The 13,486-nt window shown below is 36.2% G+C and overlaps 1 protein-coding gene across 1 annotated transcript in view; it reads right to left on the bottom strand.

The window, feature by feature from the left end:
* Window positions 1–13,486, bottom strand: part of cfap300 (cilia and flagella associated protein 300) — a 37,947-nt gene that overhangs the window by 12,950 nt on the left and 11,511 nt on the right. Inside the window, exons 4-5 of the mRNA XM_059964710.1 lie at window positions 6,836–7,002; window positions 4,952–5,124 (exon numbers count right to left, since the gene is read on the bottom strand). Coding sequence (XP_059820693.1) covers window positions 4,952–5,124; window positions 6,836–7,002 — 340 coding nt within the window. The remainder of the gene's footprint in view (window positions 1–4,951; window positions 5,125–6,835; window positions 7,003–13,486) is intronic.

The raw sequence follows: 13,486 nt of genomic DNA, 5'->3' as shown, positions 1-13,486 counted from the left end.
TAACAGTTTCCCAATTCTATAACTTCCCACTAATTTTGCAATCAAAGTTGGCCAGCTTCTCTCTCATTTCTCTGTAATTCCCTTCACTCCACTGTAATAGTAAATGACTTTAGCTTTTCCCTCTCAAACTGCAGGGTAAATTCTATCAGATTATGATCACTGTCCTGTAAGGTTCCTTTACCTTAAACTTCCTAATCAAATCCAGTTCATTAAATAACACCCAATCCCAATTAGCCGATCCCCCAGTGGGGTCAACCACAAGCTGCTCTAAAAAGCCATCTTGCAGGCATTCTACAAATTCTCTCTCCTGGGATCCAACACTAACCTGATTTTCCCAATCTACCTGCATATGGAAATCCCTCAATTGTCATATCATTGCCCTTTTAACATGCCTTTTCTATCTTCCATTGTAATTTGTAGCCCACATCCTTGCTACCATTCGAAGACTCCCATCAGGGTCATTTTACCCTTGCAGTTTCTTAACTCTACCCACAAGGATTCTATATCTTCCAATCCCATGTCACCTCATTGTAAGGGATTTGATTTCATTTTTTACCAAGAGAGCCACACCACTCTCTCTGCCTACTTTTCTGTCCTTTTGATACAATGCGTATCCTTGGATGTTAAACTCCCATCTATGATCTTCTTTCAGCCATGTCTCAGTGATGCCCACAATGTCATACCTGCCAATCTCCTACTGCGCTACTAGATTATCTATCTTATTCTGAATACTGCATCCATTCATATATACCTTCAGACCTGTATGCGTAACCCTTTGTGGTTTTGTCCCCCTTTTACATTGCAACTCGTCCCGCCAACTGCAATTTTGCCCTATCATCTGCCTGTCCTTCCTGACAGTTTCAAGACACTTCCTCTCTTATATTCTCAACCCTATCACTCCGGTTCCCATCCCCCTGTCAAATTAGATTAAACCCTCCCAAACAGCGCTAGCAAACCTGCCTGCAAGGATTTTGGTCCCCCTCAGGTTAAGGTCCTGCCAAAGGGTTTCAGCCCGAAACGCCGACTGTGCTATTTTCCTAGATGCTGCCTGGTCTGCTAGTTCCTCCAGCATTTCGTACGTGTTGTTCAGGTATAACCCATCACTTTTATAGGGGTCATACTTTGCTGAGAAGAAATACCAATGATCCAAAACCCTGAAACCCTGCTCCCTGCACCAGTTTCTCAGATGAGTTTTGAAATAATCTTATGCCATGGGTAATTCATGGTTTTTATCTGACAGAACTGAATCATGTGTTCCAGAATTCAGTGAATGTTGCTACCAGCTGCTCGTCTTAGAAATCACCAGTGCAATATTTGTTCATTCCTTGTACAAGCTCAAACACTAAAATTGCAACAGGACAACACTGACAGATGGGGTTTTACCTCAAGATTAATAACTCAGAAGTGAGCAACAGAAAACAGTCAATTATGATGGAATTTTGTCAGGAAGACTTCAGATGACAGCACATGTCTGCTATTATCCTACACAATGATCACTTCCCGAGACACTGCTGTATAACAAAAATTCAACACGTTAGAACTTTTAATATACGGTATCAATAACTTTCACTTGTTTAGCATAAAAGTTACCTGCTGCATCAGCCCATGACCAAATGTTACATCGATATTGCTGCACACAGACATAATTTCCTGAAAGGTTTTAATGGAGTTACACTTTGTGCAATCACCAGTGAACATCCTCACTTATGATGGGGAAAGATGGAAGAACGGTCATTTTAAAGCAGCTGAAATGGATTAGACACAGCTCCAAAGAATAGCTACAACAATATCCTAGGCCAACGATGATTGACCACCAATGATCACAGCTACCTTACTTCATAGGAAAAATGACTCCAATCAGTTCATTGTTTGTTCTGGCATATTTAATCAAATGAAAGAAACTTTGTGGCGTAGAAAGAGACCACTGAATCCAGCACGTTCTTGGGTTAAAAGAGCTACTCAACCTAACCCACTTTGCAGCAGGGCATGGCTCTTTAAGTGCACATCCAAGTACCTTCTGACTCTGAGTTCCAAACACCTATCAACCCCGAGTGAAAGGCTTTTTATTTGCCTCCCCTATCAGTTAGCTTAAGTTGATTTGAGTAAAGGAATTTGTCTTATTTATTTTATCTAGTTCCTTCACAATTTTAGATATCTCAAATAAGTTTATCTCATTTTTTACCTTTAGATACAATCTTCCAGTCCTTGCTACATCTTCATAATTCCCTCTGTCCTTGTTACAGTAAAATACCGTCACTTGATACCACGTTCGCAACACTAACATTTATCTTTGAGAACAGCATAAAGATTATCTACACATTGTAAAATATTGGGCACAATTGCAATGTTGTTAGTGCAAGGAAACAGAAGTTAAAGGTGCTTGAGGAAAAGATCATGCATGAGATTTGCCGCATTGGATTTTTACGGGTTAAACTGCAGAAGATGCCTGATCAGTGTACACAACATTTGGAAGCCTGCCAGAAAGTGTACAGTTAGCATCTATGAGACTGAAGCCTGGAACTTAGGGGAGTGCTTGTACAGTGATACATTAAAATTTTACCTTAATTTGTACATGCCCAGAAAAAGTTGGGCTTAAGGCAGTGTTTTAACTTTCCATTCAGTATTCCAGAAATCACTTTAGATGAGTAGGTATGACAACCACCACCACCACATTCAAATGACAAGCATAGAAATGAATGTTATGTATAAAATTACAATAAGCTTAATCTGAAAAATTTCAATCATTTAAAAAATTCACCCCAGAATGTATAGTTGTCTTGAAATTACCCATTTGTTAGGATGTTTTGTTGCATCACCAGCAAGGACATTATATATAGAAAGATGCCAGTAACGTCATGAAGGATCCTACCCACCCTGCTCAGGGAGGTGGCGACATAACATCCACGCCAGGCCCACCAGACTCGAAAACAGTTACTTTTCCCAAGTGGTAAGGCTGATCAACACCCCCACCCACTGAACCAGCCCTCTACACCCCCAACCACCATTATTTTATCATTTCCTGACAGCCACCTTATGTACAGACACTCCTGTGCCTAGGGCCACTTTATTGACATACAATCAATCTATGTATAGAAGCTAGCTTATGTATTCATAGTTATTGTGTTTTTAAAAATTATTATGGTGCTCTTTATCTTATTGTTTTATCTGTGCTGCATCAGATCTGGAATAACAATTATTTTGCTCTCCTTTGCACTTGTCTACTGAAAAAAACATGAAACAATCTTGAATCTTGATTATTTAGTAGACGCATTGCTTCATTTATTTTAAATAAGTTGATGTTTTCACTGGAATGATGGAGAAAATTTCAGACTGATGTATCAATTATTTAGCTCCAATTTTTGATATCAAGTTTCAAATTAACCATTTGAATTTATGTTTAAGTCATCAAGGAAAATTCAGTTTCAATGGCATGTAAAGCTGATGAACTTGCAATTAAATATGCACCAGATAAGTTCCTACCCAACCTCTCAGGCGGAAGATGACTCCACATTAGTCAGAACTTAATTCCACTTAACTCTTTTGTGGGAATGACTTGCTCTGAATCAACCATATTTTGCTATCAATTAAGCTTAACTCAGGTCTGAATGCTGACTCTTTAAAAGGGCAAGCTGCATGGGTGGAGGTGCTTTTTCTCTGGGGAAAACACATGGAGAAGCCACTGCCAGACGGCAGCAATGATGCACACTCATTGCATCAGTCAGAATACAGCCCTGTTCCTCATATGTTAGTGCTAAGTGCCTAGCCTACCTAGTACAATGTTCACAAGCAAATGCTACACACTGCTTCAATAGTTCACTCCATGCATGCAGTGATGAAATTACTTCACTGTTTTATTACTTCAAGTACACCAATAAGGGCTAAGTCCTTAGCCAGATTCATGGCACAGGATTCAAGAACACAGGGATCTGTCCCAGATTCAGTAGCATTATCAGCAACATATCTCTCTATATTTAATAACTTCTTTTGGAGCTTATTCTTTTTTACTAAGCAAGGTATTGCTGCATTCTGTTAAAGCCATTAAACTGAAATACATACTCTTTTATGTAAATTTTACGTTCTTCCACTGAACCTATACTGAGGTTACTAATCAGCATGATCCTATTAATCTCAAAGACCATGTATCTTTAAGGAAAGATAATGTTCTGTTTACATCATTATTGTTTCTTCTGTCCAATTTCTAATACACACCTATATAGTGCATGTAATACTGTGTAAGAGTTATTACACAATATTGCAAGTAGACAACATAGGTGAATGTAATACTGATAATAGCCAAAGAGCAAAAATTATATTACAGAAATTGTTTATCCATCAGCTTTTTTCTTTGGTAGCTGGTAGGGGGTTGACTATTTTATATAAAAAATTTATTTTATGATGTATGACCTATCTTTAAATTTTTGATTACAGAGTAGTATACCTTTATGTGATATGCTATAACATTTTGATCAATGTTATTACAATATATGAATGTACACAATTTATGTTGAGATGTATCTATGGGTGCACTCTGTAAATCTTGTTTTTTCTTCTGAATAAAAATATTGTAAAAAGAAAAGAAATTGTTCACTTTTTCTGAACATCATATTTTAATAATTTTAGCTCAAGCAGCAAACAACACTAGTGAAAACAATGTCAGTCAGCAAGTTTACTGAAGGGTTTCTGCTCTTCCTTGATGGGGCAAATTTATTTGTACATGCAAGTTTAGGGCTTCATGAATCTTATTTAACAGAAACAATCACTTAAAAATTTTGTCTTTACATATATTAGAGAACATAATAAAAGTAATTATAAAGGAGAAAGAATGAAAAGATACTGACACTTTTTATATTCAAGAGCAGATCAGAAAAAAGAAAAATATAAAATCTTAATGTGTACTATGAGGAAATTAAAGGCATTAAAATATAATAACCTGAGAGCATATTTTACAAACCTGACTATTTCTTTGTAAACTGCCTTGGTGGTTTCTAGGTAGGGGTCAACTGTATCTTCAAATTGACAGAGCATTCCACCCAAGCAGAAATGTTTGAAGAGGCAGAAGATAAATTCTTTACGATCCGTATCACTGAATATTTGATAATTGTCAGAGTCTTCCAACAGTAATACCTAAATTAGATAAAAAATACATATCAATGAAACTAAATGAAACATTAAGAATGAGCAAAATATCAATTACTTGTTTGCCAGATTAATGGTTGGCAGAAAATATCATTCAGCACATTACTCAAAAGCCTTTTTCTATCCTATGCATAAACTTTCTCTGTCATTCAAAGCTAAAAAATACAGAATGTAATTCTTGCTCTTCATTCATTTAAATAATTGGCCGATAGAACTATTGACAAATGATGCAATTTTGTTCCAATGTCATAAGATAAATGCTGTACTTCTAGCTAATGCTTTACATTATTAATAATAACTCATTTATAACAACACAATTTTAACATGAAACTGCATGTTGTCACAGAATACAAAATAGCAGGAGCTGTATTGAAAAATAGGATTACAATAAAAGTGGCAGAGATTCAGGTGACTCATTTTATAGGATGTCTTCTACATAACAGCAATCATTTGAGGATATGTATCTTTTGTAACTATTCTGCGTAGGGGAAAGAACAAAGCAATTATCCTTTGTTTAATTTATTGAAAGGATTCAATGCAGAATGCAGCACAATAAAGTGGTTATATAGAGGACTCAAAGTTAATAGATTCTCAGATAGATAGCCCAGTGTTAGTAAAGGGTTTAACAACCCAACCAAATACTAGAACATAGAACAGTACAGCACAGGAACAGGCCCTTTGGCTCGCAATGTTGTGCTGAACTAACAGCAAAAAATTCTAACAACCTGCTGGTAGGTCAGCAGGCTACAGTAAATTACCCTTTGTTTCATTGATTGACAAGAGATTTATGAGATATTGACAGGCAATTGAAACAAGAGTATGCTGTAGGGAAATTTGGAACAGGACTGATGAAAAGGTTCCGAGTGATGCCATAGGCTCAGTGGGTTGTATGCCATCCTTCTATATCATAAGAAAATTGTAATTAATAAATATAAATGATAAAGGAGAAACATTAGTGACATTGCTAACACTGCAGCATTCCAAGACAAGTTTCTCCCCGACTGTCATTTCAAGTCTTTATGTCAGTATGCTAGTTTAAAACATGAAAAATAAATTCAGAAAATCTAAAGAGGATGTTTTGTAACTTTCTCAGCATCAGTAAGCTTTATCGATATTTTAGTATACAATTTAGCAGTTATACACTCATAAACTTCAAAGAATTAGTTGATTGTATTGTTCAGTACCCTTGTAATGATGTGCAACTTCCTTCAACTAAACAGTAACAACAAACTGTGTTTACGTAATAACTTTAATGTAGTAAAACAAACTGAAGTAATTTACAGGCATGTTTCAAATCAAGTTTAGCAGTGAGCCATCGTTCTTGGAGATAACTAAATGTCAGGTAAAGGACTAAGCTTAAGAAGCATCTTTGGAGAGGGTAAGAACAGTTAAGAAGTACAGTATAATCATCAAACGGGCAACAACGCTATAAATCTGGCCTGGATTAAGCAGTCTTTAAAATCACTGATATTAATGTGAATTCTCAGTTGTCAAAAATATTGCTTAAGCAAAGGTTTGCATTTTGCAGCCACATCAAAAGGTTAAGAAAGAAACTTAGTTATAACAACTAAGTTCACATACAGGTATTAAATTGGGAGCATTTTGCTTTAGCAGGAAACTTGTCATTCAGTTACACTTATTAATTTTATACACTATTGCCATCAGTATGTAATGACATTTTTTTCCATTAAGGTCCTACCTGTCGAAGCTGATCAGCAACAACAAAATCCCCATAGAATTCATCCAAACATTTATTAATGTGCCCTGTTTCTTGTACAATACCATTACTGTACAAACAATCAAAGAATGACATTGAAACTTGCTTGCAAGGAATTTCCTCTGCTTCTGTTTTCTGAACTTCCACTCCTACCAAGGTAGAGTTGAAAATAAATATAAACATTAGCTTAGAAATTGAATTGCAAAGTATATGCTGTTTAAATGCTAGTTGACTGAATGCAAACAAATTTGACACTTAAATATGATCACAATCTCATTGGACTCATGGAACTTACAAAATATTATCTTTGACTGTTTACTTCTATGCATATGACATGGATATGCTTGGAGTACGTATATAGAATATGCATGGATTATGTCAATTCACAAACAAACCTCAGTTTCCAGCTTCCCTTTCAAAATGAAACATTAACATGTCATTGAGACAGGGAGGACCTCCTGCAGGAAAGGAGATCTCAATTACAGACATACATCTGTGCATGTGCAATCTGTGCATTTTACAAAAATCATCAAATATTTGGTGGAGCTGGACTTGAGACTGTTTTTCATCACTGACTACAGAGCCACAGATTATGCTTTGTTTAATAACGTCCATGCTAACATTTTTGCCATCTACAAAAATACTATTTGCCCGCACAGGTCATTATCCTTCTATGCCTTGCCTATTTAAGCGTCTGCATAAATATCTCATAAATGCAGTGACTGCGTCTGACCTCTGGCAGCAAGTTCTCAATATCATTTATTCCCTGTATAAAAACTTCCCTTTCATCTGAATCCTCCCTTATTATGGGGAAAAAGTTTCAAACTACCTATGCTCCTCATAATTGTATATACCTTCGTCAGTTTATCCTCAACCCAGCCTCCTTTGCTCCAGGTTAAACAAATCTAGCTTACCAATGTTTATGCATAATATTGATTTTTTTGCATCCTAAAATTTAGGTTATGGGCTGAACATGACATTCTGAGCCCCAAATGTGTTTTGAAACACTAGATAATTATACATTTTCACTTCCTTTTGTGCTTTGAGGTGCTTGCAAAATATTCAATGACAAGCTTTCATAAGTACTTAAGGAAAACAGCCAGGAGTTAAAAGTACTCCATTCACCAATTCAAAGATTCTGGCTAATCAAATCTGTGGGATCAATATTATTTTCCTCTCAGCTCAAAGGTTCAAAGGTCCAATTTAATGTCAGAGAAATGTATACAATATACATCCTGAATTCATCTCCTCATAAATCTTAAAGATTCTATATTCTAAAAAACATCTTTTTCAAGCTTGAATGATCAAATACCCAAGCTTTTATGGAATACAGAAATTCAAAGATTCACATCTTCATCAAAATTCATATCAAAGAAGAAATATTTTCTTTCCTTCAACAATGTTGACACCATTTCAGAGTGTGCGGAATTTTGGAAGATTACAACTAATGTTGTCACTATCTTCTTAGCCATATCTTCTGAGACCTTAGGATGAAGGCCACAGGTCAGGGGAAGTCAGCCGTTAGTCCCATGAGTTTAGCAATCTAGTCAATTTTTCTCATGAAATGTTTCATTTTGAATTCCATTCTCTTTTGGTCTCCTGATTTTCTTTGTTACTGGAGTTTTTAGTACCTTGAAATGAATACAAAGTATTGATCAAAATTTTCTTCATTCCTTTATTTCCTATTATTAATTCTCTAAGGGACCAAATTTTAATTTTACAACTATTCCCCCTTTTCTGTACCTGTAAAAGCTATTTTTGTATTTAACACTAGGCCACTCTCCTTTCTGATTTTCTCCCTCTTCAGGTTATCTTTTTCCAATTTATAAACTTCTAGTGAGCCACTTAGCTTCACAACATTACAAGCATTTACTTACAATTTCATACCATCCTTAGCTCTATCTTCCTCATGAAACTAGGGCCATTATCTAAAATTATGATCCTTTTGCTGTAGCATGAGTTACTGTGATTGACCTATACAATGCTTCTAATTACAGCGCAGATGAAATTCTAGGCAAGGACCTTTAATGCTATTACAGACCGGTGATCACTGATCAGGGTTACTGTTGTCCATAAGGAGCTTGTACGTTCTCCCTGTGACCTTGTCAGTTTTCTCTGGGTGCCCCAGTTTCCTTCCACATTTGAAAGACGTATGGTTAAGGTTAGTGAGTTGTGGGCATGCTGTTGATGCTCGGAGCGTGGCAATACTTGCAGGCTGCTCAGCACAATCCTCACTGATTTGATTTGACATGAGTAATACATTTCACTGTATATTTCAGTATACTGTATCCGTGACAAATAAAGATAATCTCTCTAATCTCTTCAGGAAATTCTTAATCACAGCAATCAATATGGACACCTAGATCATTGAAACAAGCAGACTTGAATGCTGTGATAAGGGGTTTTATCATGTCTAAGTGGATGATCTATGACGGTCAAATAGCATATGCTATCTGTTCTTGACATCACTAGATTTTTGTAATAAACACTTGTTTGTAGATTGAATAAGTTTTACATGGTTCTCATTAGCAGAGCTAATAAGTGCAGAGAAATCCTTTGACACAGAAATTTGAATGACTGTGAATGACAATCCCACTGGCAAAAGTCAATTGTCTGACTATTCCACACAGTCTCTGAATATTTTTCAATTAGGCTTTAGGGAAGACAAGTTTTTCTCCACTAATCATTGAGAACATAGCTAAAATAGAAAATTCTGAAAATACTTAGCAGGTCAGGTTGCATACACTGCATGGAAAAGAAATAACTTCTAAAATTCGGGCCAACATTTTTTCATTAGTAGTGAAAAAAAGCAAATAATGTTTAAATTGTGTGACAAGTTCATAAGCAGGAAAAAGTAGAAAGGGAAGAGAAAGCAGGAAGGTATATGATAGAAATGGAAAAAGGATTTTAAATTATAAACAGGAAAATGATAGTGATAGTGATATGATATGATATGATAGTGCAGGGTAAAACTGGATCGCAATAGGACAACTAAGTAAACAAATATTAGACCCAAAGAAGGTATAAAGAGGCATTGGAGAATCGTTGTTAGCAGCAACTGCTAAATCATTGTTAACTGCAACTGTTAAATACAAGTTTTCTTCAAATTTCTTGGCAATGGTTCTAATCCTTCCTGTATCTCTAAGTAAAATCTCTGAACTTCACACATTTCACCTCTGCACATGCCTATTAAAACCTCCTTCACCTTGTGCCATCTTCCCTTTTATTATTTTATTTTTTCTGCTTTCCACTTCATTGGGTGGCACAGTAGGAATAATACTATTACAACACCAGCGACCCAGGTTCAATTCTGCTGCTGTCTGTACTCTCTCCCCATAACTGTGTGGGTTTCCTCTAGGTGCTCTGATATCTGCCCAGGTTTCAAAGATGTACTGGTTGGTAGGATAACAGGTCATATGGGTGTAATTGGGCAGTACCAGCTAGATGGGCCAGAAGGGTAAAATCTCTCACCTTCTTTGTTCAGTTTCATGCTCTCAATCTTTACCTCAATTCTACTCATTGTTCTTACCTGTTAAATTTCTAATTATATGTGCATGAAAGATTGTCAACCAGAAGTGTTAACTTGAAGGATGTTGCATAAATTACAAACCTTTCTAACAGATTTATTTAAGATTTACAAAATACATAATATTTTGATTTTGTACTTTGGTGTTTCTCAATATTCAAAGTGAAAATAATCAAAATGATAGATTGATAATAAATAAACAATTAAATGGCAATATTGAATAAAGATTATTCATTTCCATATTAAGGTCTTTATCATCTGTGGCATAGATAACTTACACATGTTTAGATAAAGAGTGAAAGTAACCTAAATTTCTTATCAGCACACTATAGTGATCTGCACTGGTCTTTTTTCACTTCTAGTTTGCATGCCAATGTAAATGTAAAGGGGAATGTTTAATCAAAGATGTACCGGGTAATCATTAAATTGGACAGCTGTCACCTATGACTCACACAATAGAATGCCAAATACAAAAAGATAATTTAATTCCTATTTTAGATTTTTATTGATTTCATAGTTACTGAGACTGAAACTAATTTACATTTAAACAAAGATATTGAATTAATAATTACTTCAACATAAATTCCTTAGCTGCCTTTGTGGGATTTGAACTTATGTTTCTCAATCAATGACTCAGAACTCAAAACTCTCCTGTGTGAAAGCAATTAGGGCAAGTTACCACTGGACAGATAGATAAAAGCCAAAGCTTTGATTACTTTCTTAAATGACCTAAAGCAAAGTTTACATACAAAGTGTTTCTCTAAATGCATACATTAATATTGTGTCTTATGTATTTCACTACAATTATTTGCAATAACATGTCTCAAGAATGCTTGGAGAATCAGAATGAGTAGCACTTTAATACTAATAGTGACCCACTTTAATTAAAGTTAATATATTTAAAACTGAGAAAACATCCATACTTAAAAGTTCAAATCTGAGAAAATAAAGCGGGAGATTAAATATCTAACTTTTACATCCTGAAGCTGTTCTGAGTCATTTATCAATAATACTGACCAATATCCATTATAAGTCCACACACTCTAATAGGTATCTCTGACCCATTCCACTCTCTGTTTCTCTGACTGTATTGTATCTGCTCTGAATCTGAGACTTTTTGTTTTAGTGCCTCTGCAATGTCTTCTTTTATCATTATTCACAGCTCTCTATTTCCCAAACTTCTATTCTCAGTTTCTCCCACGTCCTCTCCTTGCACCCGTTAGTCATCATGTGTAACAGATCATGCTCCATCATTTCCACCCATTTCAAAAAGATTGCAACCAGACAAGTACCACACCCCCCTTTGTCTTTCAAAAAATGTTCAGAATCAGAATCTCTTTATTGCCAGTACATGAAACATAGGCCACAATAAAACACAGCACAATGCCATAACAAACAATTCAACAGGAACCAACAACTTATAAGACAATAGTGCTAACAGCTATCGGCAATCAGCAATTAGCAGAACGGTCACATGCACAAACATCAATAATCAAACTTAAATGTGAACATATGAAGAGACTCAATAATTATTAACAGAGCACGGAGTGCAAGAAAGGGTATTACACCTGAGTTTTATTGAGAAGTTGGATAGCTACAGTAAAGAAGCTTCAGAGGTGACATGTAGTCCTAGTGGTGATGGATTTGGAGCATCTCCATGATGTCAATTTGGTGCATAGGTGACTGCTAAGGTGGGTAGAGTCAGCAGTAATATTTCCAGCTCTTTTCTTCATTCTGATGATGAACAGGTCTTTTATTATCAGTCGCTGACAATCAATGATCTTCACTGCTGTGTGGACCCCTCACTACAACCTGGACTTGGAGAGGGAGGAGGTGGAGGGAAACCACATGGTGATGGAGGTGGTCACAACGCTCAATAATGGCTAAGTAAAAATTCATCAGGATACATCCTGAGATGTGAAGTTTCCAAAGCTGGTGTGGGAAGAACAATCTGTTCGGCTTTCCTAGAAATTAATGTATTGTGCTTGACCCACTTCAACGTATTGGTAATAGTAGTCCCCAGGAATGTGAATGACTTGACCACTCACACAGCCTGAGCAAGGTAGGGAATTGTTGACAGAACTCAATCTTCATTTCCACTGTTTTGATAACATTAAGCTCCAAGTTGTTACGAGCACATCATGCTGCCAGACAAACTACCCCTCTAGGGAAAGGGCAACTCCCACTGAGACCCTCTGGCTTGTTCTCCATGTCCATTAATCAATTCACTTCTCATGACATTCTTCCATGCAACCCCAGGAAACAAACATCAACCTCGTAATCTCATCTATCCCCACGAGTCAGGGACCCAGTTAATTAGGTACATTTAATGTTAGAGAAATGTATACAATATGCATCCTGAAATTCTTTTTTCAGGTGTAGTAGAAATTAATCTGCATTTCTTCCAATATAGTTAGTTGCTTTTGGTGGTCACAATGTAATTTTCTCCATATTGGAAAAAAGAAATTGGTTGTTACACAGTAAAACACTGCTGTTCACTCTGCAAAGCTAACCCTGAGCTTCTAGTCATTTGAAATTTTCCAGCATTTTGTGTGTGTTACTCTGGATTTCCAGCATCTACAGAATCTTGTGTATTGAATCAAATTTATTGTCATTTAACTATATATTGTATATGTATACTGTCAAAGGAGATAACGTCTCTTTGAACCAGGGTGTAAAGCACAGTAGTTCACATAACACACAATAACTTAGTATAAAATCTACAGATGAATTATGCATAAATAAAGTGCATAACTTAAATATTGTCAGGTCCGGAACTAATCAACTGGTGGCATTTTGAATGTGATGTGGCAGGGAGTTCAGAAGCCTAATGGCCTGAGGGAAGAAACAGTTTCCCATCCTGACTGTTCTTGTCTTTATGCATCGGTGTCTCCTGCCGGACAGTAGAAAGTCAAAGATGGCGCTGAATGGATGGGTGGGATCCTTGATAATACTAAGGGCTCTGCTGATGCAGCACTCCTCATAAATGTCACAATGGATGGTAGGGAGACGCCTATGATCCTCTCAGCCATTCTCAATGTCCTTTGTAGGGACTTACAAGAAATAATCAAGTTTCTCTCTGTACATATGCTGTCTGATCTGCTAAT

This window comes from Hypanus sabinus, chromosome 3 (genome assembly GCF_030144855.1).
Source record: "Hypanus sabinus isolate sHypSab1 chromosome 3, sHypSab1.hap1, whole genome shotgun sequence".
Classification (NCBI taxonomy): Eukaryota; Metazoa; Chordata; class Chondrichthyes; order Myliobatiformes; family Dasyatidae; genus Hypanus; species Hypanus sabinus.
The sequence above is the reverse complement of the archived record's forward strand: the minus strand, read 5'-3'. Positions and strand labels throughout refer to the sequence as shown.